A 25743-nucleotide genomic window follows, 5' to 3' on the forward strand; every position below is an offset into this window, starting at 1 on the left:
TTTTGGAATAGGGTTGTTGGTCAACCAGCTAATGACCAGCAAGAAATCATATTGTTATCAGCCTAAGGATGACTTATCGTATAGCTTTAACCAATACCCCCCACCCCCACTTTGTGTGCAAGTCAGATTAGTAGAGAAAAAGTAGAGTGTTGATTTAGCAAATGAGAAGGTAAACCCGCCGAAACATTTAACTAGGTTGCCTCAGTCATGCCATCAAGGAGAGCAGGAACAGAGGCGGTCTGACATTAGAAAACTGGAAAATGCTCACTGTCAGAGAGAGAGCAATGGTTCCTGGCACCGTCTCAACAGAGAGGAAAAAATGGACTTCAAAAAACTGCATTAGCTGAGCTATTCATTTCATTTGAGAGAATTTACATCACTGACTGGGAACAATGTCACAACAAGAGCCAAAATGGACCGTCTACCCTTGATTCCAGCTCTGGTATGGTTGAGCGTGGTCCTGAAATAATGTCAAAGTGTCTCAAACACCCAAAGAGGGCTGTAAGAAAAGAGAGCGAAAAAAGGCATTGTGCAAACTGAAAGGATAATGATTCATTCTCGTTTAGTCCACATCAACCGGAAATTACTAAAAGCCAAGCGATTTCTGCCAGTGCAACCCTTGGATTTTAGAGGGGAATCCACATGCATGTTATTGCTCTGGCGGGTTATTGATCGTGAGCGGAGACTTGTGCGGTCCGCCGAGGAGTCCTTCAGAGGTACAGAAGGAGCACAGAACGGAGGCCAGGCGAGTCTTGGGAGCCAAAGCAGCAAGGGAAGATGGGGGCCTGTGTGAGCGAATTAATTACACGTGCATTTTTAGATGGCGTATACCATAATGAGCCCCAGCTGGTCCAGGCATCCAACTCCCTTTAAATGTAACTATAAAAAGCTGGGCATTCAACAATCCTTTCACAAAGAGAGCAGGGCACTATAAAAGGTCCCTGTGATGTGTGTGCAGAAATGTGCAGGGGGCAGGCAGGGCGTCGTGCCAGCTGGGATGGCCAGGCACACATTTTAGATGTCGAGGGTTGTAATTGCACGGATGACACCGGCTTGACAAGGGAACTCAAAATCATGCGTTAGATGATGATGATCTGTGAATCAACACCAAAAACTGATTACCCAGGATATGTGAGATGTGAAAAAGTTAGCAAGCAGAACCTTAAATAAAAGAGCCGCTTAGTTTTACTGACCAACTTCACACCACTCATTTCGCACCTCAGGTTTAAACAGGGTTGATTGATATCACTACCATCTGAGGACGAGGCCGATTACCTTCCGCTTTATTTCAGCTTTGCTGATTAACTTTAATGATGCTCATTTAGCCTTGCGATTCTTATCTGATTTCTGGGCCCAACTGAGCAGAGAGAGAGAGAGAGAGAGAGAGAGAGAGAGAGAGAGAAAGAGAATATCGGTAAGTGCCATTGAGGGAAGTGATGTTTGGAATAGCGAAAAGAGAGAAAAAGTTGACTCTCCAGCCCCAATTGAACTGGGCGGATGCACTGGCCTCCGTTTAATTTAATTTCACATGCTACCTCTCACTTTCAAATTAGGCAGATGGCCAAAGTTCCGCCAGAGGCGAAATTCCACATGGCATCCTCTTCCAACAACAGGGGCCACAGACTGCGGACGGAGCGATGCTCCCAGCCGGGGGTCTACAGATCTCTCCCGACCAAGACGTGGCCACCTGGGACCCAAGAAAATTCTGCACATAAAGACATGGCATTAAGACTTGGAGGTAAGTGAACAGGGTGGCCTAACACAACAACTGCCTAACTGCCCATGTGCAAATAATGCCTTTCAAAGAAAACTCTGGCCTAATTAAGAGGCTAGAGAGGGTAACTAAACAAAAGTGGCTCAATTACCTGAAAGATATGCCTTTCATCTTCATGTTTTCCTTCAAGTCATGCCAGGTGCATTAACACCTTTCTATACAGACAACAGGGGTGCCATCTTAAAATAACAAGTCTCTCTTCACTACTCCACTCAACCGCCACAAGCAATTTCGCTGGATTAACCGGCGGGTTTCTCTGGTGGCTGTGGAGTGCTGAAGAAAGTGATTTATTTTCCTGCTTCTAATCAGAAGGACGTGTATTAAGGCACAATAAGTGACTGCCGTTGGCTGAGGTCCAGCATTGTTTACAGCTAAAAGGTCCTTGAGCTAGCAAATGAATTAGCCTGCCAATGGGTGGTTTTGGCCTTCCAACAGGTTGCAACAACCACGGCTTGTGTCAAAGATATGAAATTATCAGAAGGGCACAGCTATTTGCCGATTTTTTGTTGTTCAAGAGTTCAAAAAGTAATCCAAATGATTCTAAGCAAGACAAACGCTACCATAGGCAGCCATATTGTTTTAATGGATTAAGGGGCCACTATTTTCATGCCATTTCGAAGGGAATCATTTGATGTGTTTTGTTGAGCTCATTGTGTTTTGATAAAGGCGGAGGTTGGATTAAATGCACAAGCCTGAGCCTCTGATGAGTAATCGGGGGGAATGCGGTGCTTTGTTAAACAGACACTTGCTCTAGTTTCACCACGCTGCCACCCAGACAGTCCCGCGTGTAGAGTAAATAGAAAAGTAACACCAGAATTCACCCGCAGAGGCACAAAATAAACTCTAGAAAGCGACATGTGCCAAACTTAAACAGGACGGAAAGTTTGGAAACGGCTGGAGAGTGGAGTCTCACCGAACGGCAATTGGTTCGTCATGGTGAAAGACGAGGGAAAGGGTTAACCTGAGAGCGTCTCATGGGACGATCGAACGATGCCAGCGCGTGATCCCCTACTCCAGCCAGCACTTTGATAGAGCACTTTCTCTAAACTCCACAGACGAGAGCAATTACTGTAAGAGAAGCATGATTATAGGTCTGCCATATCCACACAGGCCTGGCATTTTGCTGCTTTACATGCCGGGGGTTTTAAAAGAAGAAAGACAGAGGACAGTATAAAGCAAAGGGGAAGAAAGGCAGCAGGGGAAAGAGAGAGACCCTGGGGAACAAATATCAATATTGTAGGATGCATTTCAGCTTAAAGCGGCTAGAGCCATCACTCTGGCAGGGTGGAATGTCTAGGGCTTGCTCTGCGACCGTTAGCATGTGAAATTGGGTAGACTTAAAACCCCCTAAACAAGGGGATCAACACGCATTCGTCAAGCTGTGCCACCCGCCTGCGCACACCAGCGCACGCAATCTCCATAGAGCGCTCTCCGGTCCTTTCCGAACGCACTCCGCCACGCTTCCTACCTTCAATAGCGACAAACAGCCCCTCCATAGACTGTCATCGGGCTTTAATTTCACTCTTAAAAGCTTCTCCCCCACCTCTCCGCATGATCCACAAACTTTGTATTATTCAACCGCTGGCCCCTAATCCTCCCGAGCTAACAGAGGGAAAAATTAGCTTTTGTTAAGTGGTGATTTCTCCTGCTAAATGGCAACACCCTTCTGTGCGAAATATTCCAGGCTTGAGAGGCTTCATTAGACGGTTCGGATTTAAACCGGCGAGATGGACTAATTCCCTCAGACGCGCCGTGTCAAAAAGCCTGAACGGCCCAGGAGAATGTGCAAACGCTGGGAGGAACCTGCGCTAACCTGGTAATCCCATCCTGTCCACTGCTTTCTACACCCACCCCATTGTTTGCGGCGCCAATCCACTTTTGCCAAAGCGGCTTTAGAGGGAGGAATACAGGGACTGCCATCTAGGCCTGCTTAGACCCTGCCTGAGGGGCTTACAATACGCTCTCGTCCCCAGCATCTCCCCCGCTTTACAAATTCAAATCTTCATGGAGACTAGTTCACAAAACAAACACTGTCAGTTTGATGGAGCCTCTGTAACGATATGCAAAAGACAAGCCGGGAAGGTGCTCAGTTTTCCTGAATAGCGACGCAGCTTTCAAACCTGCAGGAGGAGGACAGGGCTAAACAAATTAAGATAAATACGAAATACCACCATATATGTATTTGGTTTTGAGAAGTGGCTTCAACTCTAAAATCTTAAGAGGATTTAAAAGCTGTTAGTTACCTTGAATAATTCTGCATGAGTGATGCAGGAGAAATCGGTGTGGAGTGTACAGCTCTGCTGACAATAAAAGAAACAGAAAAATAAATAAAACAAAGGACAGCATGAGGGCGAAAGCCACCAGCGTGTGCACAGAGCTTTGCCAGCTCTCACAGTCCAAATTAGTGACAAGTTTATTCCCTGCCTGTGGTCAGGAGAGACTAAAATCCCGCCATACGACAGCCACAAAGTGGCACAGGGACTGTTTGATGTCTTCATGTGGGATATGGTAACCTCTTAAAGCTTGTACACAGTCCAGAGAACACAAGCTTACACTCTCACAATTACAGTAGGAGGGCATTGTTTACTTCTTTACAGTTCCCTGGGAAATCTGTCAGTCCCTCGCCTGTGGCAAAAATGATAAATTGCAAATGAATTGCAATTCAAAGAAATTCATAGAACTCTAATTTCTTTCAAACTTTGAATGTTGGCTTGACAAAAACTTGTTCTCAAAGTTTTCAAAAAAGTTTAGAAAGCCTTCATAGATATCTGAATAACACCTATTGAAATGTGTATTTAGTTAATATACTTTTATTTGTGTACACCAAAATACGACCTGGGTTGAATTTATTTGAATTACAATTCAGTTCATTCCTTATCCTGTCACCCTCCTGCAGTTCAACTTCCTGTGGGGTGTGTCCAGATCAGTTCAAAATCCAACTGATACATTTTCGACTTATTTTAACAATATAGCTTTTGTGCAATGTAGTTCTTCCTTCTCAATTAAACCGCTTGCTATGAAGTTTAAGGTCTCATTTGATGCATGTAACATGAGCAGGATGATTGACTGGCTATGATTACGCTGCCCTTGAGGGTTTAGCTTCGTTGTAGGTTTTTCTCGGCCATTATCACAACACTGATGGCACACATGGCAGCATTTAGAAAGCGCCAGGCTTCAGGTATGCCAGAGCCGTCACACACTCTGTGCTTTGCAGCATAGCACTCATATGCTGAGCGTCTGTTGGCTCAAAAACACATCTCTTTGTTTTGGATCCAGCCCCAGAATCCTCATGCTGGTAAAAGTTGTGTTTAATTCTGTCGCTATATCAAAATGACAAGGAGACCACCAGATTATGAAAAAGAAGAGGAGAAAAAGAAACACAAATGCACACACTTCTCAGTCTTGCTAGCAAAGGGCATAGACACACACACACACACACACACACACAACCGGACACAAACACATGCATGCGCACACAGTGTCGTGTGATGCCTTTGCCAAACCACAAGCGAGGGGCCAAAATTCCATAGGCAAATGCTTGAACCCAGCAGGGCTCTGACAAAGGGAAAAGAAAAATCAGTGGAAAGGTAACGTTAGTGAAAAGTGCACAAATTGATGTGCTTAAATTAAGGCAAATCCCTAAGGACTGAGTAAATGGAGCTCATTTCAAAGGTAGAAGATTATTAAAGTTAAAGTTATTAAAAAACACACACAAGCAAGTAAAAAAACACCACATTTAGAAACATTTTATCTATTTCAAAGAGGAAAAGATCACACAAGCCAACGCCAAGTAAACCAAGAGAAGAAAGCGAATCGTAAACATGTTACTTAATTGCTTATAGCAATAAGACGGATTAAACCAATCAGGTGTGAGACTAAAAGGGGGGGGAGAGGAAGATCTGGAACCAAATGAAAAATTAAGAAGGTAAACGGTCATATTTTGTTTTCTATTCTCACAACGTCCTCCATTCAGATGGTAAAGACACCGAAGCCCTCTATTGCAGAGAACAGTCGTCTTGTTTAAAAATAAATAGGCCAAACAATAGATTTGAAATGCCTGTCTGCCGTTGAGGGGCTGTTTTCTTCTGCTTGCTTTATGACGTTTCATTACATAGAAAGCCGTTTAAATGACTGCTCTTTTTCTTAGACAAATTACAGGAGATATCCGAGACAACAGCAAGCGAGCGATGCAATAAAGAGGCCCGCACAAACACACAAATGTACCATCTCCTCTTTCTCTCCGGTACATCCGACGCCATCTCCTTCTGAACACCCCCCCCCCCCCCCCCCCCCAACAGAAATACGCAAACACACTCACTCAAACACACACACACACAAATCCCCACATCCACAAGCGCCACCGCCACCAATCACAGCCCTGACGCCAGGACATCAATTCTCGCAAGTCGCAGAAAATTACCATGCATGAATGCAAAAAAGCCTGATCAGGAGTAATTAACACGGCTTCATATGCAAATTTTATTAATGCAGAACTACAAAGTCATTATGCAAATGCAACTTTCGTCAAGCCTCTTGACAAATATTCAGAGCTCCAGCCAAAGAACAGGTTTCTCTCTCTCTCTCTCTCTCTCGTTCTCGGTCTCTCTCTCTCTCCAGCTCTGTACTTTTTTCCAAGGCACAGAGAATGTATAACAAGTATGTTAAGTTATTTCGAACTTGGGAAATCTTTTTTTTATATTCTTATGGAAGTTTAAATCTTAGCAGTAAGGCGATGATGGCCAGGCATCCGCAATTAAAAAGCTGGCTCTTGGTAATGACTGTTTGGCTTTGGAGCGAGGTAATGAACCTGTAATTCTGGGGGAAGCGTGGGGGGGGGGGGGGGGATGCGGATATGAATATGCATGAGGCTCACTGCCTTTGATGATTAAAGAAAATTTTAATATTTAAATGAGTGCATGCAAAGTGATTAACTGAAAAAAGCAACGAGGCAAAAATCTGAAAAGGATTTCAAGATGCTAGGAAGAACATGGATGCAGCTTTCCTTTTTTATGGTCTATTAATGACTAAAACTGTTTTCTCTCGTTCTTTCACTCTCTCTCTTTCTCTCTCGTTTTCGGCTTCTCACTCCTCCTGGCTTTTCCTGTTCTTGCTGCTGCTGGACACAACCCAAATGCGAGGATTTGGAAGGCATTTCAAAAGCCAAGTAAAGGTAGCACTTTCCTGAATTTTGAAGTAGTGGATTAAACACACAGGAGGGAAGAAATTAAAGTCTGGTTCACCAAAGGGGATGGCTTTGGCAGCATGTAAGGCCATGTTATAACTACGGAGGCCGGTTCAACATGCACCGCAGAGGGCCACGTAATCAACCGCAGATTAACGGAGATGTTGCTAAAACCAGACACTTTACTTTCCACGAAGGCCACAAAACTAACAGCTTAAATATATTTTTCAAGCTTGATTACATGTCACTCTAATGTAAAAACGCAAGTTATTTACAATTTAAAGGGCTTAGCATGCCGTTTAAGTCAGTAAACAAACTATTAATGCACATTTCAAAGGTGCAATCTAGTCTAAGAAAACATGACAGATAAAATCCATGCATGTTTGGTTGGTACTTTTAATGTGGCATTGAGGTTTTTGGGATGTCCATTAACATGCATCCAGACTGCAAATTTGAAATGAGGGAAATAAAAAGAAAAATGCTGCATTGTAAGTCTGAACTTAGCCAATGGCTAGTGTGGCTAATGCAGACATTAAAAAAGAGAGGGGTGAGGGGGAAAAAAAGATGGAGAAACTATTCAAAAGTGGGCAATTATCACTTCAAAACGGCCGCTTGGTTTGGCACTTCAGGCTTTATTGAAACAACTAAAAGGGAATAAAACAAGAAGACCAGCAAAAGAGCTGCGTCTGAAGCAGCATATAAAATCAAACACACATCTATCCGTGCACACTGATTCAGGCATAGCCCCTGCACCAGGGCAGGCCGTCCTCCTGCCAAGCCTTTGTGAATCTTAATTGAAAAAATGGCATGTGTGTCATATTATGGAAGCATGTTTTCGATATCTCTGCGCCTGTTGTGTCATTATTTATTGAAGAGCCCTCCCAGTGTATATGTTGATTCTGAGAGAGGGACATGTACTCTCAATTGAGATGTTCTGCGCAGCGAGGGAGGATCCAGATATCTGTTTATTCTGGATTGTGCATGTTCATCTCTGCTGGGCAGAAAATAAGAAAACTATACCATCTTCTGATGTACTCAAAATTCAGTCTGCTTCATAACAATGTTAAACATCTAATGGGCAGCGCATGTTCTCTCAATTCCACTCTGTAAATATTGAACTTAGACATTACATCAGAGAAAATGTGAACTGTATATGCGAGATAGACTAAACCGTGCTAGTCGATGAATCCTGAATGAAGCCAGCACCCTAGTTACACTAATAACTAATAACAAAACAAAGATCAAATCTAAATAAATGCTTACATTCAAAACAAAGCACATCATGCACAGTTTACAAAGCTGGCAAACAGTGCTGGCACCACACCACTGCAAGTGAAACTCCGAAACAAATCTTTCAGGGCAAAATCTCAAAAATAGGTAGGAAGTGAGGGCACGTAACAGGAACCGGCTGGCCAGGCTCAGTATCACTGAAGCCAGGACCCGATCGTTCTCTAGAGCATTAAAAGCTCTGTATCACAATCTCACTATTGAGATACAACAACCGCATTTTATCGTTAAAATAAAACTTAAAGTACAATTCAAATATAGTACAGTGCACTCTGAATATAGAATATTGAAGAATTAACATTTTGCTGAAAAAATGTTCAGTTACCAAAGCACAACTGGTCATGTGATCTCAACATGGTGGCTCCCATGAGGTAAACGGCTCCATGTTCAATAATACTTATTTTATACTACTGATAAGACTGGGGTCTGTTTTACACACATTTTACAGTACTATTACAGTGGTGGCCAAAATTATTAGAACACTTGGTATCTGGGAGTCGTCTTATTGGGCCTGGATTTATTTTCCAAGAGGACAATGACCCAAAACATTCTTCTAACTATTGCCGGAAATACCTGTGACGGAGGGAATCTGCCGTAACATTGAAAATGATGGACTGGCCCCCTCAAAGTCCGGAGCTCAACCCCATCGAGCACATTTGGGGCGAGTTGGAAAATAAACTGGACAGATCTATTGTACATTCAAAGGAAAGCCTTTGGCTTCAGTAGCAGAAGGCATGGGATTAACATTAGTGTTGAAGTTCTCAGAGGAAATACATTGACACTATGCCAGAGAGATGTGCTGCTGTAATTGCTGCAAAAGTTGGACATACCAAATATTAAAGTTAAAAGTGGATAAAAACAGTTCGACTCATATTTGATGGTCAGAGCAACCATCTGCATGTTTCATGAACACTATGAAATGAAATCATGTTTTGGAGGCAAAAAAAGATTATTGTTCTAATAATTTTAGCCACCACTGAAAGTAAAAATTTAATAAACAAATAAATGACTGAGTGCACATTTAATTACCATTCACAATGAATCTTTGACCATCAAATATGCTAATACTGAGAGTGTCAGGCCCCGAACATCAAGCGTTTTTGGCTCCTGATGAATCGATTTGCATAACACCTACAAACGTTTCTGGCACTAGACTCAAGACGGCATTAATGGCAGGTGCGGGCTCCTAATCGACAGGGGCCTAACAGTGTGATCACTCTCAAGGAGAGGCAGGGTGAGAGAGGAAAGTGTTTGAGGTAAATTTCTTTATAAATATAGCATGTCTCATGAAATATTCACCGCGGCGATCTGGTGAGCCAAGGGTCAGAAATAACTCCCCCTGTCGCAGCACTTGTTAGACGTGTAAAGCTGTGTGAGTGTGCTTGGATGGTGCGAGTGGAAAGCGATCGAGAGAGGGAGAGAGAGTGAAACGCTGACAGAAACAGGGGCCCATCTCGGCAAAAGACATGTCCACCATCTCACCACGTGGTCCGCTGGGGTTCCTATAGTGATAGAATGCGAGCTAACTGATGCAGCCTGCTGTGAGGTTTTAACTGAGCACTAATGCAACTTATAAAACATATATTTACAGTCCTTTTAGTATTGATATTCCTTCCTCAATACTGACATTTTTAGTACTAATCTTAGTATTAAACTTAATTTAATTTAGCCCAAACTGCTTAATATACATTTAACATTGTTTTAATGATCAAATAATTAATCAAATGATCTAAAATCTTTGTTCTCAGCATTCAGAATCGAACAGCGTATTTGCATACTACAATCCGATTAGTCTTCTTTCGTACTTCTTTTATTTGCATACTTGCGATTAGCCTAAACATACCTTTTTGACCTGTCTTGAATGGCAGTCAGTATAATAAGTAAATAAATAAAAAAGCCAAAAACTGTTGTTATTTCCTAATGCTCTAAACTATGACATTAACACAACCATTACTGCAATCCAATATATATGGACAAATCAAAAAATAAATTTTCCTTTTCCTATTTGTCTCTTATTTGAATGCTCATATTTAAGCTAACCTCAAATGCAATGTAGGGTTTGAATGGTACATGGCTGCATCACCACACATTCAAACCAACAAGAGCTTGATTACAACCAACGCCAAATGCCAAGCCTTTACTTACACTCTTTATCTACACCCCACATCTGAGTTTTCTTGAAAACCTAAAAGACTTCCCTCCCTGTTGAATTCTGTACAACACAAGTATGATAAACAAAGCTTGACAGTCTATACTTTCACCATCACAGTTTTTGCATATTTACACGTCAGTGACTGAGGATTTAAAAGCTTATTCAGAGAATTAAATATCAGCGGGCAAATAAGAGAGCTAACGTTTCCTAAAGAGTTTAGATTATTAGATTAGATTATTCAGATGTGATAATAGGACCACTTTAGACTGAGTCTACCTTAACCAAAAATACAGATTCTAGGAATGTATGCATCTCTCATCCCATAATCCTTTTGTTTCAGGTTCATGAGATCATATTATATTATTGCTCTTTAATTAAGGCATGCTCGAAGCGAACGGTTTCAGCACAATGCACCGAGGTTCATAGCACCTCTATCGGAGATCTATAATTAAATAACAAGTACCATTAAATGCCTGGCCAGCTTCAGCAGGCTAAGCCATCTAGATGCATTAAGGGGTGGTAAATGTCTTATTTATTTGTTTATTTATGTACACATTTCGCATTTGGACTGCTTAATGGTGCACAGTGGCAACAGCTAGCTATGTCGGCCATCTCAGGGCCCTATTTTTCAGTGCCACTGAACTGTTTTAACCTTGCTGTGCTACACAAGAGGGGCTCTAGTGGCTCGTGCACGCAAACCAAGCCCTCCCTTTGCCCCCAGCAGCAGTTCCTATTGCCTGAGGGTATGCAGAATGTCATATTTTATTTAATTAGGGCTATTAAATATAATTAAATTCCGCTGAAACTTAAGAAGGCTAAGTGGCAATACAATACGGTGCCGAGCAAGCCTGTGTCCTGCTGATATTTATGCGAGAAATATTGAATTCAACCCTCAAGTGGTTCCTCTTCAATGGCTGTCCCGTATTGTCATAGATAACGTTGATTTTTTCATTCACACTAATAAAGAAAAAGCCACTGGGAGAATTATCGCTAAAAGCAATTTCAGTAATCAGAATACTTTATCACTAGGTCTTTTTCGACTGATTATAGGGTTTCGGGAGCAAAGCGCACAATGTTTAGTTATCATTACGGAGTCTCTAGAGAACGGTTACGTATGTGACTTAATGAAGTTGCCGTTCGGTATCTCCCCTCAACCAAAAACAAAGAATCACTTGGATGATTTTCTTCCTAAAGGCCTGTAATATTACGCAAGATGTGATCTGTGATATTGGGAACGTTAACTTCAGGAAGTAAGGCCTGAAATGATGCTCTTCCCGTTGGACTAATGGTGAATCACATAAGGACGGGCTGATGTGATGGAGGCTGACATGTGGGAATGAAGCGGTGGAGTTTAAGGCCTGTCACAACAGTGCTCGTGTGTCAAGGTTACACGGACGGTTAAATGAAAAGATCAAAATGCACTCTGGCCGAAAAAGAAAGAAAAAAAGCTGCGAGGGTCTGGAAGTGCAGGGAACTCTTGTGAAAATAACGTTGGTATGATCAGAGTTGGCTTTTGGAATCTTATCGATGGATCCAGAAGTGGTCTTCCTCATCCACATCTCTCTCGCGCATTCTCATGCTCTCACCCGTTTCTCCACTTGAAGCTAGCAGATGGATATATTATAGGAGAAAAAAACAAATTCATGAAAAATGATCTGTGCTTTGAGAGCAAGAGTACCACTGCTATTTTCAAGGCGGAGTGGATGAGTGTTTTTTTGCGTGTCATTTTCTGTTTCACGTCGAGAACAAATGGAACGGGAAAGGTTTAGCATAAAAGAATACTTTAACCTGCTGGGAGGCAATTATGAATACAAGGCAGCCTGTGAGTGTTTAGCCGCATGCTCAAGCTGACATTCAAGCGTCTTAATCACTTTCAGAGGATGTTTCATCTGCCGTTATATTCTTCTCTGCGAACTGCCTCCCTCTCCAGCCCTGAATTAATGAAAGGTGTAAAATTTACTCTTGCTGATTTACAAAGGCAAATGTTCAGCTTTCATTTTAATATCCCATTTTTCAAATTCTAAAGTTTAAATGAGATTAAAACTACTTTTCAATGCGGATCTTACCACAATGGTGACTCAAAATGAAGAGAGATTTAGTCATTTTGTATGGCATTGACTGAAATAACATGAATTGGGTAATCACAATTTTTTTTTTATTCGCACTAGAAGATAAATAGTGATCGTTTTCTTTGTATCATTAAAAATACAGGCTGTTTTTTAACAGTTAAAAAAAAAGAGATTTTTGTTAAGAACAAAAATTCTGTATACTCAGGAATAAGTCATTTAAAGGTTTTTAAAGTATTTTTACAAAAATAAAAAAGGACAAAGACGATACGATACGCCCGCCAAATGTCAATTGCAAGTGAAATTAACTTAACCTATAATAATTTTTAAACTTAAAAAATAAACTTTTATAAACTTTTGCTGACGTATCATGACTGTCACTTTAATGAATAATGTATCATAAAAAAATGTCCATTTAGGGTGCTTGCATATATTTTCCTCTAGAATGCCACAACACACATATGTAAACATATGTACATTTCTTTAGAGGAAAGGGAAAAAAAAAGTGTTATCCTCACATTTTGTTACTCCACTGTTTGTCACTAATATGCAAGAAAAAAACAGCCATTAACTGTATTATTTTGATTTCAAAATGAATTATTATCAATAAATTATAGAATAAAAAATAACATAAAAGGTGAATATTTGCCGGTGCCCTAAAACTTTCACTTTTGGACCCTGACCTAATCTCTTTATTTAGCAAATTGTGTGGTTAGCAAAGCACACGTTTACCAGTCAGTCTTCAGAAGAAAAAAAAAAAAAACATCACTGATGAACTGTAGTGGAACAGTTTGCACGTAACTGTGTGGATGCTTGCATCATATTTCACAACTGACGCCAACACTCTCTCTGTGCGAGCAGCCAGCCAGTCAGTCAGTCTGGGAGTGAAGTCTGCCTGCATCATGTGAGGTACTGAGTAATTTAGCAGCGGCCTCATTATTACAGACATTTAAATACACGAGGCATTGTGGTGGCACGGAATAAATTGTCTCCGATGCCGCGGGTAACTTTCGCAAATAAGGATTGTGAGGCATTAAAAAACGACGTTATTAAAAACCGAGGCAGTGTCATAAGCCGCTCCCCTGCGTTTCCCCCGGTAACTTTGTCCAACCTAGAATATTATTTTATGAGACCCATTTCCCAAGATCCCTCCGGCTTCTTTGTGAAGGACTTGACTGCGCTGTTTTGTAAGATAACTGGGAGAGTTCTCTCCCTACAGCTGGACTAAACTAAACTGCCTCTTTACCCCTATTCAATAGGAAACTCACTCTTTTAATCCTACTCCATTTCTTTCCTTCTCTCCTCTCCCTCCCTCCCTCCCTCCCTCCCTCTCTCTTTTTTTTTTTTGTTGAGCATTTGAATTTTAATGAGCTTTTCACCTTTTAAGCAGATGGCTCAGGCTGGATTTCTCCATGAAAGTAGGGTGAGTTCTCCGTCACGTCTTGCACAATTTGTTTCAACTACCAGAGTCCTTCAGGGGGTTTTAGGGCTTTGAGTCAGTAATGTGATGTTTCACTTTGCGCGGCGTAGGCTCCCCTAATGAAATCAGCTGAAGGAAAAACAATCTCTCTTGAGGCTCGCAGATGAGCGGTATCACAATCACTACAGGACGCCCAGAGTCCTACTGAGGTAAATGAGTGCGTGTCTCCCTTTGTCTGCAACTCTGCAGGCTGTAAGTGTACGTTTGCGCACATCAGTATTAGAAAACATGCTGGCGCGAGAGAACGTGCGAGTTCATTAGCGTCAGCTTCTTATGCCTGCTCGAAACTTTTCTTGAGAGAGTTTGACCTACCTGCCAGGCCACTTTCTTGCTTGGGGCAAATTCCTTTTAGGGGCGTCAACAGTCTCTCGTCCTCCTCTTCAGGTGTCACCTGGATTCCAATTTCGACCGGTTCCACCACTTTCCTCAGCTCGGCGCGGGGCGGCGAGGGGCTATTGCGGTCCGCCATCTTGTCGTAGCAGCCGTGGCCAGTCGTCAGACCCTGGCATTGCTTTTTCTTGTGCTCGATGAAGAGCAGAATGTCCCCCAGTGGGAAGGTTAGTTGGCACTGGCCACAGGTGAGGAGGTCGTGGTCGCCCAAGCCCGGAGGCAGAGGCCCAGGCATGCTGGGATCCAGCAACGGGTGAGAGTGGAGATCAGCCACGGCCAGTCCCGCATCCACATGCTCAGCTTCTGCTACGAGGAAGACCAAAAGAAAGAAGTGCTTTGAGACAACATGAAATCTTAATAACATCTCTGTGCAGTGGTCTAAACAAATAAAAAATGATTTCATCTTAATAACTTAGTCTACTTCTGAAATTACTTTCAGTTCTGCTGATGTAACCGAGGCCATGCGGGTGAGGAAAAATATTATCCAATAACACCACAGAATAACACGTTTAATCCAATTTCACGATCTAATCAGATACTGATAAATAAAATCCCAAAGTCCCACCCTAGATTATTTCCCACATAATATTCTGTTTCACATCCAAAATTAAGTGCATTTACAATTAATCTTTAACTCGTATTTTCCCTCTTCCAGATCCTTTAACCCTTATTTAAATACATCAGTATGGGAAATCAAAATAAAATACTGGCCACTTGGATGAGTAAAATGATTAACCAATAATAATAATACAACTTTTCTTTTCTTGCTTAACACCCCGTTTCATTCTGAAATGCGCCACTTTATGCAAATGAAATGCATTTACAAATGTTAATTGTTAATACTGTATCCATCCATGCATTTTTCCTCTTCCAGATTCTTTCACCTGCCTTCCTACACAAATTCATGTGGGGGGAAAACTGGCCACTTGGCCACTGGGGATGACACAAAATATTAACCAATAATATCACAGCAAAACATAATATGCCCTCACAATCCAATCAAATCACTCGAAGTTATTTCCTGTTTAATATTATGGCAAACGTCGATTCATCTTCAACTCATAATTTGCCCCCCATAATCTACCCATGCATTTTCCCTCCAAAACTGCCTCCCTAGCCACCTTCATACACTAATTCATGAAACAAAAACCTGACTTGAACACATCAGTGCAGGGAATTGAAATAAAATACAAATGGTGTGGAACTTGAGACGCAATCACACGTTTTCTGAGAGTTCAGGGTCAGGTCATTTAGCATTTTGTTATTTGGCAGCTTGTTAAAATAAAGGAAATGAATGTTGGGGCCCGTTTAAGCGTTCACCTATGTCCCATGACAGTCCCACTAAACTTTGAGAGCAGAAAATAAAGGCAGACTTCAATTTAATCATCCCAGCGGCCACACACGAGGCACCTCAGTCTCGTTTCGGCGTGTTCTGTCCTGTAACCAGCCAACTCTTGATAAACATCCATATGTGAGGCCGAGACCCAAGAGCAAAGAACTGTTATTAATATACAATACAGTACTTGTGAGGCTGAGAATGAGACCGCCAGACCTGAAACAGAAAGAGAGCGAGTCTGAAGGGAGAAGAGAGTGAAAGAAAAAGCAAGTAGGAAGGAGGGAGGGCTCCGTTTTTGGCTGTGAGAGATATTTGCACAGCCATGAGAGCAAGAGGCCCTGCAGATCTTCTGGTTGATTCTGTCACCTAGATAAACAGCGAGGAGCGACGGGCGCTGAAACCACAGAGTACGCCGGACAACCTCAGTCCCTCTGCCTCCATTTTGAAATTTCAGCCTCACCTTCCACTCTGCGGCCACAATCGGCCCTTTGTAGCCCGAGTGCAAGAGCAGTTTTATCAAAGACAGTAGAGGCCCTTGACAAAGCCCCCTCGGGACCCCCTGACAGACAGCTCTGTTGATGTTACATTTGACAGCTTATCCTTGCGCCATACTAATCATAAGATCTAGACAAACACCTCTCTGACTGCCACTTTACACTCTTCAGCTTCCTGTCACTGCTTTCATGCTCTCTCTACTCAACACGCTGCATGATTTGGGTGAAAGCAGGAAAAAAGAAGAAAAACACTACCATAGCAACACTTAGAGCCAAACAGTGAGCAGGTGCGGATTTTTGAAGTGCACATAAATCTGGAAGGAGAATGAAGGGCGGAATTCTCAAATTGCCAGAGCCTAAATGACAAATGCGAGATGTTTTTAAAGAAACAACTACCTTGCGGAACTACTCGCATATTAGGATCTAATGTATTCGATTGTTTTCATCTTTAAATGCGCTTTTCGCCAGTACAAGGCCTAAAAGCCTCCCTGAGGCCAGAGAAGCGAGTGAAACCGTGGAACGGCATGAGAAGAGACAGACGCCGAGCGAGACAAAGATGGAGGAACGGACCACTCTGCTCACACAACACAGGTAGCCCTGTTTACATCTCCCAGAGGAACTGCCTAACCACTAATTTTCGATGATAAATTACGAGCAGCCTGCGCACCCATCTGCAATTTGTCCACGGTCCAAATTATGAATGCGGACAGATTTGTAATGTCAAGCTCGGAATGCAGCTTTGAAAACGAAACCACTAAACCCCCTCTTATCTCCATTTCAGACGATACGTACTACATTAGAGTGACTTCAGATCTGCATCCTGTTAAACAACAGCATCTGAACACTTTGCTAATTTTATTAAGGAAGCATTTCAGTTAGCATGATGTATTCAAAAATATCTTATTTCAGCTCACTGGGTTCAGATTTTGCACCATGATGAAGGAAATAACTGAAGATGACTAAGGTACTTCAACCCCCCTCAAATCCAGCCCCCCGACTCAGACATATAGGAGTGGAGCACAGACCTCCTCCGGGCAATATCAGACCATCTGTGCATTAGATTAGTCTGCATGTAAATAAAGAGAAAGGCCTGCACAGAGACTAATCAACCTTTGTAATACACTGCACTGAAATTATGACTGTGACACTGACTACATTGCAGTGACATAATTCAAATAAATTATTTTTTTATTAGTGGTGTCAAACGATTAATCGTGATTAATCGCATCCGAAATAAAAGTTTGTGTTGACATAATGTATGTGTGTACTGTGTATAATTATTATGTATATATAAATACACACACACATGCCTGTATATACTTAATATTTTTTAAATATATTTCTATATAAAATATTTATATATAATATAAATGTTATGAATATATATATACATGCAAATATTTCTTAAATATATACGTGTGTGTATTCAAATATATACAATAATTATGCACAGTACATTCACACATATTAAGCCCTATTTTTTAATATGTTAATATTTATTTTAACATACATATATATACACATATACATATATATATATATACATACATATATACATACCCAACTGCTGGGTTAACACAACCCAAATGCTGGGTTATTTTTAACCCAGCATTTTTTTAGAGTGTGTGTATATATATATATATGTATGTATATGATAATATATATATGTATATGATAATATATATATATATAAATATATATATATGTATATGATAATATATATATATATAAATATATATATATGTATATGATAATATATATATATATATATATATATATATATATATATATATATATATATATATATACATACACATACACACACACACATTTATATATACACACATTCTAAAAAATGCTGGGTTAAAAATAACCCAGAATTTGGGTTGTTTTAACCCAGCGGCTGGGTTAAATGTTTGCTTAAAAAACCCATTTGCTGGGTTAAAACAACCCAATCGCTGGGTTAGTCCATTTTCAACCTAACTTGGGTTATGTTTAACCCAGCATTTTTTAGAGTGTATATACACACACACACACACACACACACACACACACACACACACACACACACACACACACACACACACACACACACACACACACACACACACACACACACACACACACACACACACACACACACACACACACACACACATGTATGTATATATAAGTACCCCACTGTAAATACATTTCTCAATCACTGGGAGAGATCTCACAACAAAAACTGTTTTACATATATCTGTGACTATATCTGTAACTGTATTTGCACCTGTGAACACATGCACAAAAAAGCATTTGCATTTGAACCAATAAATGAAGATTGCTTGCAGACATGCACATGAGCAATGCGTGTGCGCCTGTTTGTGTGTCACGCATTTGCGCATCCTGGGAAGCTGCACCAGCAGAGATGCACACACACACACACTGGAACGACTAACCCTTACATACACACCACTACAGGAAGAGGTAATTTTCTATGATTTACAAGTTCAAAAAGACAACATGAACCACAGTGCATATTTTTGACATTTGTAATAGACTCATATAAACAGCTATAATTCGCCAAACAGGTAATAAGTCGTACAATAAAATAAAATAAAGTAATAAGCAGAGTGAAGCTCTCAGACTGCATAACAGGAGGTGAGAGTGAGATTGCAGCCTCGCTGTACTGTGGGAGAGAATTTAAGGTGCGCGAGTGGAAAGCGTTAGTTTAATGTGTCATAGGTCTAGCACAGACCTGAATCAAAGTGACAGCTGGAGAAAAAAAACAGAGTGGTAAAGAACGAGCGCAGCTGAAATTTTCTCTCTCCCTCTGTCCCCTTCTTTTTCTCTGTCTGTGCCAACCACAGGAAACACGCTGCTTGCAAGCAATGCCGCGAGTACGCACTTCAAAAGAAGGGACCCCCGTACACACAAACACACACACACACACACACACACACACACACACACACACACACACACACACACACCAGGTGTTGTAATCATGTAAACATACGGTACAGTCTTGGACTTGAATATAGAGTCTGAACTAATCCATAAGTGGGTAAAACACCATAAATATGTCATTATATGTCATTCAAAACCTGTACGGCATTTTTAGAATGTAGTTTATGAACAACTATCTTGGTGCTTTCATGGAAAAGAGCAGCTCAGACATTCTTCCAAACATCTCCTTTTGCATTCCGCAGGGGGGTGGGGGGAGAAAAGATAGTCGTACAGGTTTGGAAAGACAAGCGACAGAATAAATGACAGAATTTTCATTTTTAAGAGATCTTGAAGGTAACTCTCTTCAAGATACGAGATTGAACTACGCAGGCCCGATCAGACGGTTTGCGTTTCCTGCTCTAGGCAAACAGGTGAGAGTCTGCAATTCCTCACAGTCACACACACTCACACTCTCACACACACTCTCATCCACCAGCGATAACAATGCTGTCACCAAGGTAACATTACAGCTCATGATTTTCTCTGATCCCTCAACAAATACTCCATATAATTCTATCAGGGCCACCGAAATGTCAAATGTTATTTGTCTTTATCAAGCACTCTCTGGCAGCCGGAGAGAAAGACAGTGAGGGACAGCGGAAGTAAGACTAATCTAATAATATTTATAGGTGGCTAAAAAAGGATGACATGAAATGAAATCTCGACTTTGGATAAAATGCGCTTACTATTTTACCTCAATTACATTTTTGAATGAAAAAAGCACAAATACAGTAGGCAATATTTTTCACCCACATATTACCTGCAATTAGTAAAACGTGGAAATGTTCAAAAATAAGCCTGAGTCAGAATGCACACTAATAGGATTTCTAGAAAACATAAAACTAAAAAAAGACATGGCTTCCAAAAACGAACACATCACAAGGCACAGTTCTGGATTTATCCTTTTCCATTCTGGATTTGCGCACCATTGTTCATGGACCCTCTGACTCATACTTGCGAAGTCTTTTTGTTTGTGAGGAACCAAATTGCTGTTGACAGGTATTTGGCTGATCACGATACAGTCTGGCTTTCCCTCCAAAGCACACAAAGGTCTGCGTGTTACGTAACAGCGCTTCAGCAGCCCAACGTTAGGGTACCTTTCATCCTCGGACTGTCACCCTGCAAACCTCACCATTAACGCTCAGCGCTGTTTGGCTGACAGTTGAGCTGCTGAGATTTTCCGTAGCGATATCAGGACGAAAAGTCTCAGACAAACAGGATTTTTTAGCCATTGCAACTGTTAGGGCCTAATTAGACAACACACACACACACACACACACACCATTTAACGGATTTCATATTGTTTTTTACTGGGTCCATAAATTTTCGTATTTAAATCTTGAAAGACTTTATAATGCTGTCCAGATATAAAGATTTACCCCATGCCAATTAAAGCCATTCACAGAACTGTGCGCGCAAAGGGGAGAGCGTGCTGAAAATGAAAGCCAGGGAAAGGGTCTAATCAAACAATAAAAGCTCCGCTTTACTGTTTGTGCGTTATTTTCTTATGTTTCCCATCAGCCCGAGCTGCACAAGAGCAGAAGCAGTGGGTGGGGGCTTCGCTATTTGCCCTGCTACGTACACAAACCTCACCACACCAGCCCACAAACTAAAATTCTGAAATACCCACTCTGAGCCGCCCGCTACCCAAGCACATAACAGAGATGCAGGCTAGCTGAGTAGGACAGGCTGGATTTGGGTTGAGCCTTCCTCTCAGATGGCACGCAAACAAACAAACACACACACACACACAACAGATTGACAAAGAGGTGGCGAGTCAACGGCAGCCGTCTCTCTAGTCATTTCACGTTCATCGCACGTGCAAAAGGCCTGTGTAACACATGCACACGTATCAGCGGCGCTTACAGGAATTTATCAGGAATTAATTAGTCCGTCATTAATCTGTAACCTACAGTCAAGCGCACCAACGCTCAAACCGCAAACCTCCGCCTTGCGCTAGGCCTCTAGTTTTTCCTGTTTTCTCTTGTTTAAAAACGTCTCTGCGACCTGTTTGCATAGCTAAATTTGTGTCAAAATGTGTTACATAAAACACTCTTCAATAAGTGACACCATCCTGTTTTAGGAGACTGTCAGCCTGAAGGCCTTCGCAAATCCTATAAAATAAAACACAAGAACGACACTTGTTCAGGATATTTAGCTTGCAGAGTGCTTCTGTGCAGATGCAAAGCGCCTCGGCGAGGTTTTAAAACACTAGTAAATGCGTGCGCGGTGGCGGCGTGCATGTGTGAGCGCAAAGCGTGGTGCATGTGCAAATGAAGCTGTTAACAAGAAGAGAACAGGGATCATCGTGGCACACGGCGGCGGTGGAATTTTAAAAGCGTGATCCTCGGCCGCCGCGGCGGCACTAGTCCATTGTTTAATTAAAAAAGGGGGGAAAAAAAAGAAAATGAGTTGTCTTGCAGGTAAAAGGAGATTAACATGATGATGTCCACTGGGAGCCCGTCTAAGCATCACTAACCCTTTATCTGCAAATCTCATCAGGGAGATATTACCTAATATTTTCACAAGGAAAGAAGATGGGAGGAATTATGGGTAGCTAGAATATTACCTGAAGCTTAGCATCTCTCTTGGTTTTTAATGAAATAACACTAAAGGAACGTATATAATCACAGAACTAGTAACACATTCCCACACAACACGCTCATCCGATGCTCAGGAAGCGCAGCATTTCCATGCTCGGAGCTGGTCAGAACTCAGCCAGCTGTGGGACGTCAAACACTCGAGCCACTATTACGAGTGTCCGCGTCTCATAAATCAAGCCATGGAAAACTATGCCCACTTTTGATGTCGTCCTAAGGATTCAGCCGCCTTGATGCGTTTCTACTGACAGACAGCCATAGACTTCTGTACATTTCATCAGAGAGGGCTTTCTCACTCTCCCGCTCGTGGCGCAAACAAAAGGCACCTGAAACTGAAAGGAAGAGAGAATATGCAAGCATATTAATCAAACGTGCCAGGCAGACATTTTGCCCATTGTTATGTGGAGAGTGTAAGCTCTGTAGAGGCTACCATTTTTTATATCACAGACTCAAATTTATTTATTTAGATGGCAAGAACAATAGGTCCTCAGTCAGAGGGGCCCACAAGTTCCAGAGACACTTCATCATTCACTTTTAAGCACGCTTGGAAAAACGAGCGAGGTGACGTTCAACCTAAATTTGTTTGTTTTGGTGTCACTCTATCTATATTTAAAGCTACACCTATCATACACGTATTACACATCTAAATGAGCACTAACCCTCACTGTAAATAATTAAATAAGGGTTTGAGCGCTAAAGACAAAGTTAAAAAAAAGGGAGAGAGAATGACAGGGCCATCATGTTTTAAGACCAGCTGCTGCTGTGAGGCGTTGACAGTTTGCGTCTGAGCATGTGTGTTAATGGCAGTATCGTTTGAAACATCTATGCAGAGTCGTCGGAAGCCGCAGCCCCCTATTTCACTCGACTTAACCATTTAAGTACATTTAGGAAATATGTTTTTACACTTTTTGAGAACTGCCTTCCACCCCCTCTGGCAGACTTAGAGCTCCCCCTAGCAGGTCATGGCCAGCAAACTCTGCACTGCAAATGCAAGGTGGCCCATTTCAGCACCCAGACAAAATGAAATAAAAATGAAAGAAATTAATAAAATTAGCATTTAAAAAAGGCAACTTGAACATATTTTTTAGACCTGTTTAGTTCAACTTAAAATAATATAAAATAAAACCCTGCCTATTTTATACATACTTTTGCAAATGACAAATAAATAAAGAAAAAAAAATGTTTTTGTAATAAATAAATAAAATAAAAAGACAATGTGTTATGCATGTCTGCAGCTGCACACCTCTTGTATTAATGCCTGTGCCTGCATCCAAATATCTGGACTTTTTTAGTTACTATAACCAAATACGTTAATGTTTATATCCAAACAGGTAAGAATGTGTTTTGATCCGAGCTATTATCATAAATTCAATTCTCTCAGATGTGATGACATGAAGTCATGGCTAAAATTGATGCCCTAAAGGCATTCAAAACAAAGTTCTGAAAGAGTTTCCTGTGTGAAACATGCATCTCAAGCAAGAGCTGAAAATGTATTACAATTTCAAAATTCACCGGAGAAAAAATTACCTTCTCGTTGTCATCTGATTTCCTTCATTTAAAGAGGACATCTGTTAACTCGCTTTTTGATTTATTTTTAAATCCCTACTGTATAAAAAGGCACTACACTGAAACGACAAACTGAACAGGTGTAAAAAAAAATCTCATTTAAATTCAGCCAATTCAGTGATGACACGCTCACATGAATGCACTTATACATTAAAGAAAATGTATATGGTAACTTACAGAACAAGATATGTGATTTTCATCATTCATTCGTATTAGAAAACTACAAAACTTTTAAATACTTTCAGTTCAGTCAATAAAATAATGAAAATTCCAACATATATAAAGAAAATACGTTATCCGTTCGCATTTCACGCAGAACTAATAAACCACTGGGTTTATAGAATATTCGTTCGAGTGGCGTAATGTAGCACACAACCACAGGCTGATAAACCATTAAAACTACTGATGTACAGCACTGCAAAGTTTGCAGATCACTCACGCCGAGGACACATAAATTACCATGGACGTAACTACACACACACACACACACACACACACTCTCTCTCTCTCCTGAACACTTGAGCAGACAAAAATTGCCTCTCACTAACTCGAGGCTAATCCAGCTAAGACACCGTGGTTAACAAAACTAAATACCACAGAAGACATGCTGACGAGCAGACATGCACACACACACACACCCTTGTTTACAGCTCCAAATATGTCCTCAAAAATAAAACTTTGAGGTTGGGACCACTGTGTTTTTGACCTTGACATTTAAAGCAAAATTTGACTATTGCAAAGAAAAAAACCCCCAGATGTATCACCTGTCTCCATGCTAATTTTGAAGCCATTTCACATAATCGGCCACATATCAAACAGAATAAGAGTGAACAAGCTGGCCTTTGAGCTTGCACATTTGCACACACGCTGTCGTGCACGAAAAATTCATACAGTGCCTAGCACAAACAAAAACACTCGTTACATCAAAACCGTAGCCACAAACTCGTACACATCAGCATGTGATGAGAATTCTGAACTACGAGGAATGAACGTACCCCTGAGCTCAGATGACTATCTGCTAGCACCTGGCCTACATGCCCTCTGCATAAAAACCACTAAGGCATTATACGTTTAAGGAACCTCTCTGAAGCTTATATATTCATTCACCGGTGATGCAATGAACACCTTTCAATCTCTAGTTTCTAAGAAGGAGAAAGTCAACCACCTTCATTTCTCTCTCTTTCACTGCGTGCATGTAAAAAAAAGAAAGAAAAAAAAACACAAAAGCTTGATGTCTAAACTGGCGTCTGCTTTACTCATGTGCACGTCTGCATTTGTGTGTGTGTGTGTGTGTGTGTGAGGGAGAGAAAGCACTCAGGGAAAGTTCCTTGGTGTAACAGGAGCATTCTGAAATTTAAAGCCCAAATTAATAACCACAGCCATTGTACATGCAATGACTGATGGGACATGTGATAACTATAGCGACGGAATTTCAAAAAGGGTCATTTTCTGCTAAACCAGAATGATTGTTTTACATGCATATTGAACGGAGGCCATTTATGCAGTAAACTAAATCGGTTTGCATGCATGCACATGCTGGGGCACATTTAAATATGAGAAAAATATATTTAAACGACTGTCATAATCGCATATGCGGACGACACACAAAAAGGGCAGCGCATACCCTATGGCAAACCTAGCAACATGCAAACCAAGCAAAATCATGTGCATTAAGCTTTAAATAACATCTCCATTCGCAGTCGGTCATAAGTCATAGTCATATTCATAAGACTCAACAGCAAATTCAAACACACAAAAGCACAGGCATGCTAAATGTTTACAGTGCAACGGCGTACATATGTGTACGTACAGTAACAGATCAAGCCATTAGCAAAAGAATGGTGTGTGTTTGTGCATATATGCACAGCATGCATGGCCTTAACCCTGCAACACAAAGCAGATTTGGGTGGCATTACATCACTAGGGTTCTGCTATGAATTATCTATGCTCTGTAGACTACACTTAAGAATGAATATGAAACTAAATCAGGACAGATTTCATTGACTTTTAAGTTGTTTTATATTTTTATACTGCGACAGTTGCATACACACGTTTTAAAATGAGTTGCTGGATGTGAGTTTGTATACATGTGTATACCCTACAAATTATTTATGAGTCGAGCGAAATCTAAAAAGGAAATTATCAAGCAATAGAATATAACTGTTGTCTTTGTTTGGAACTTTGTCACGAAAAGTCTCTATTTCAGTATGTTCCTCACATTACCTACGCTTTACAGTCACAACCTTGACTCGGGGGCAAAGCTAAGTGTGAGAAACATTATTAGACCTACGCCTCCTTTGTTTCTGTGTACGCTCGTATTGATTTTGCAAACTTCTGTTTTCTCCACAAAAGTAAAAGCACTGCATAGAAGAGTGAGTTGTGTGAGAAGCCGATTCAAAAATGTATTTTCTTATTCAGTTTAACA

General features: G+C 41.1%; 1 protein-coding gene across 3 annotated transcripts in view; it reads right to left on the reverse strand.

Annotated features, from left to right (window-relative positions):
• The window catches only part of bcl11ba (BCL11 transcription factor B a), a 47057-nt gene that overhangs the window by 19083 nt on the left and 2231 nt on the right, over window positions 1-25743 (reverse strand). For 2 of the 3 annotated variants that reach the window (XM_079833332.1, XM_079833330.1), the window contains exon 2: window positions 14254-14637. In XM_079833332.1, the coding sequence (XP_079689458.1) occupies window positions 14254-14637 (384 nt within the window). The remainder of the gene's footprint in view (window positions 1-14253; window positions 14638-25743) is intronic. The other variant, XM_079833331.1, reaches the window with a different exon arrangement.

This window comes from Gobio gobio (genome assembly GCF_949357685.1).
Source record: "Gobio gobio genome assembly, chromosome: 13".
Classification (NCBI taxonomy): Eukaryota; Metazoa; Chordata; class Actinopteri; order Cypriniformes; family Gobionidae; genus Gobio; species Gobio gobio.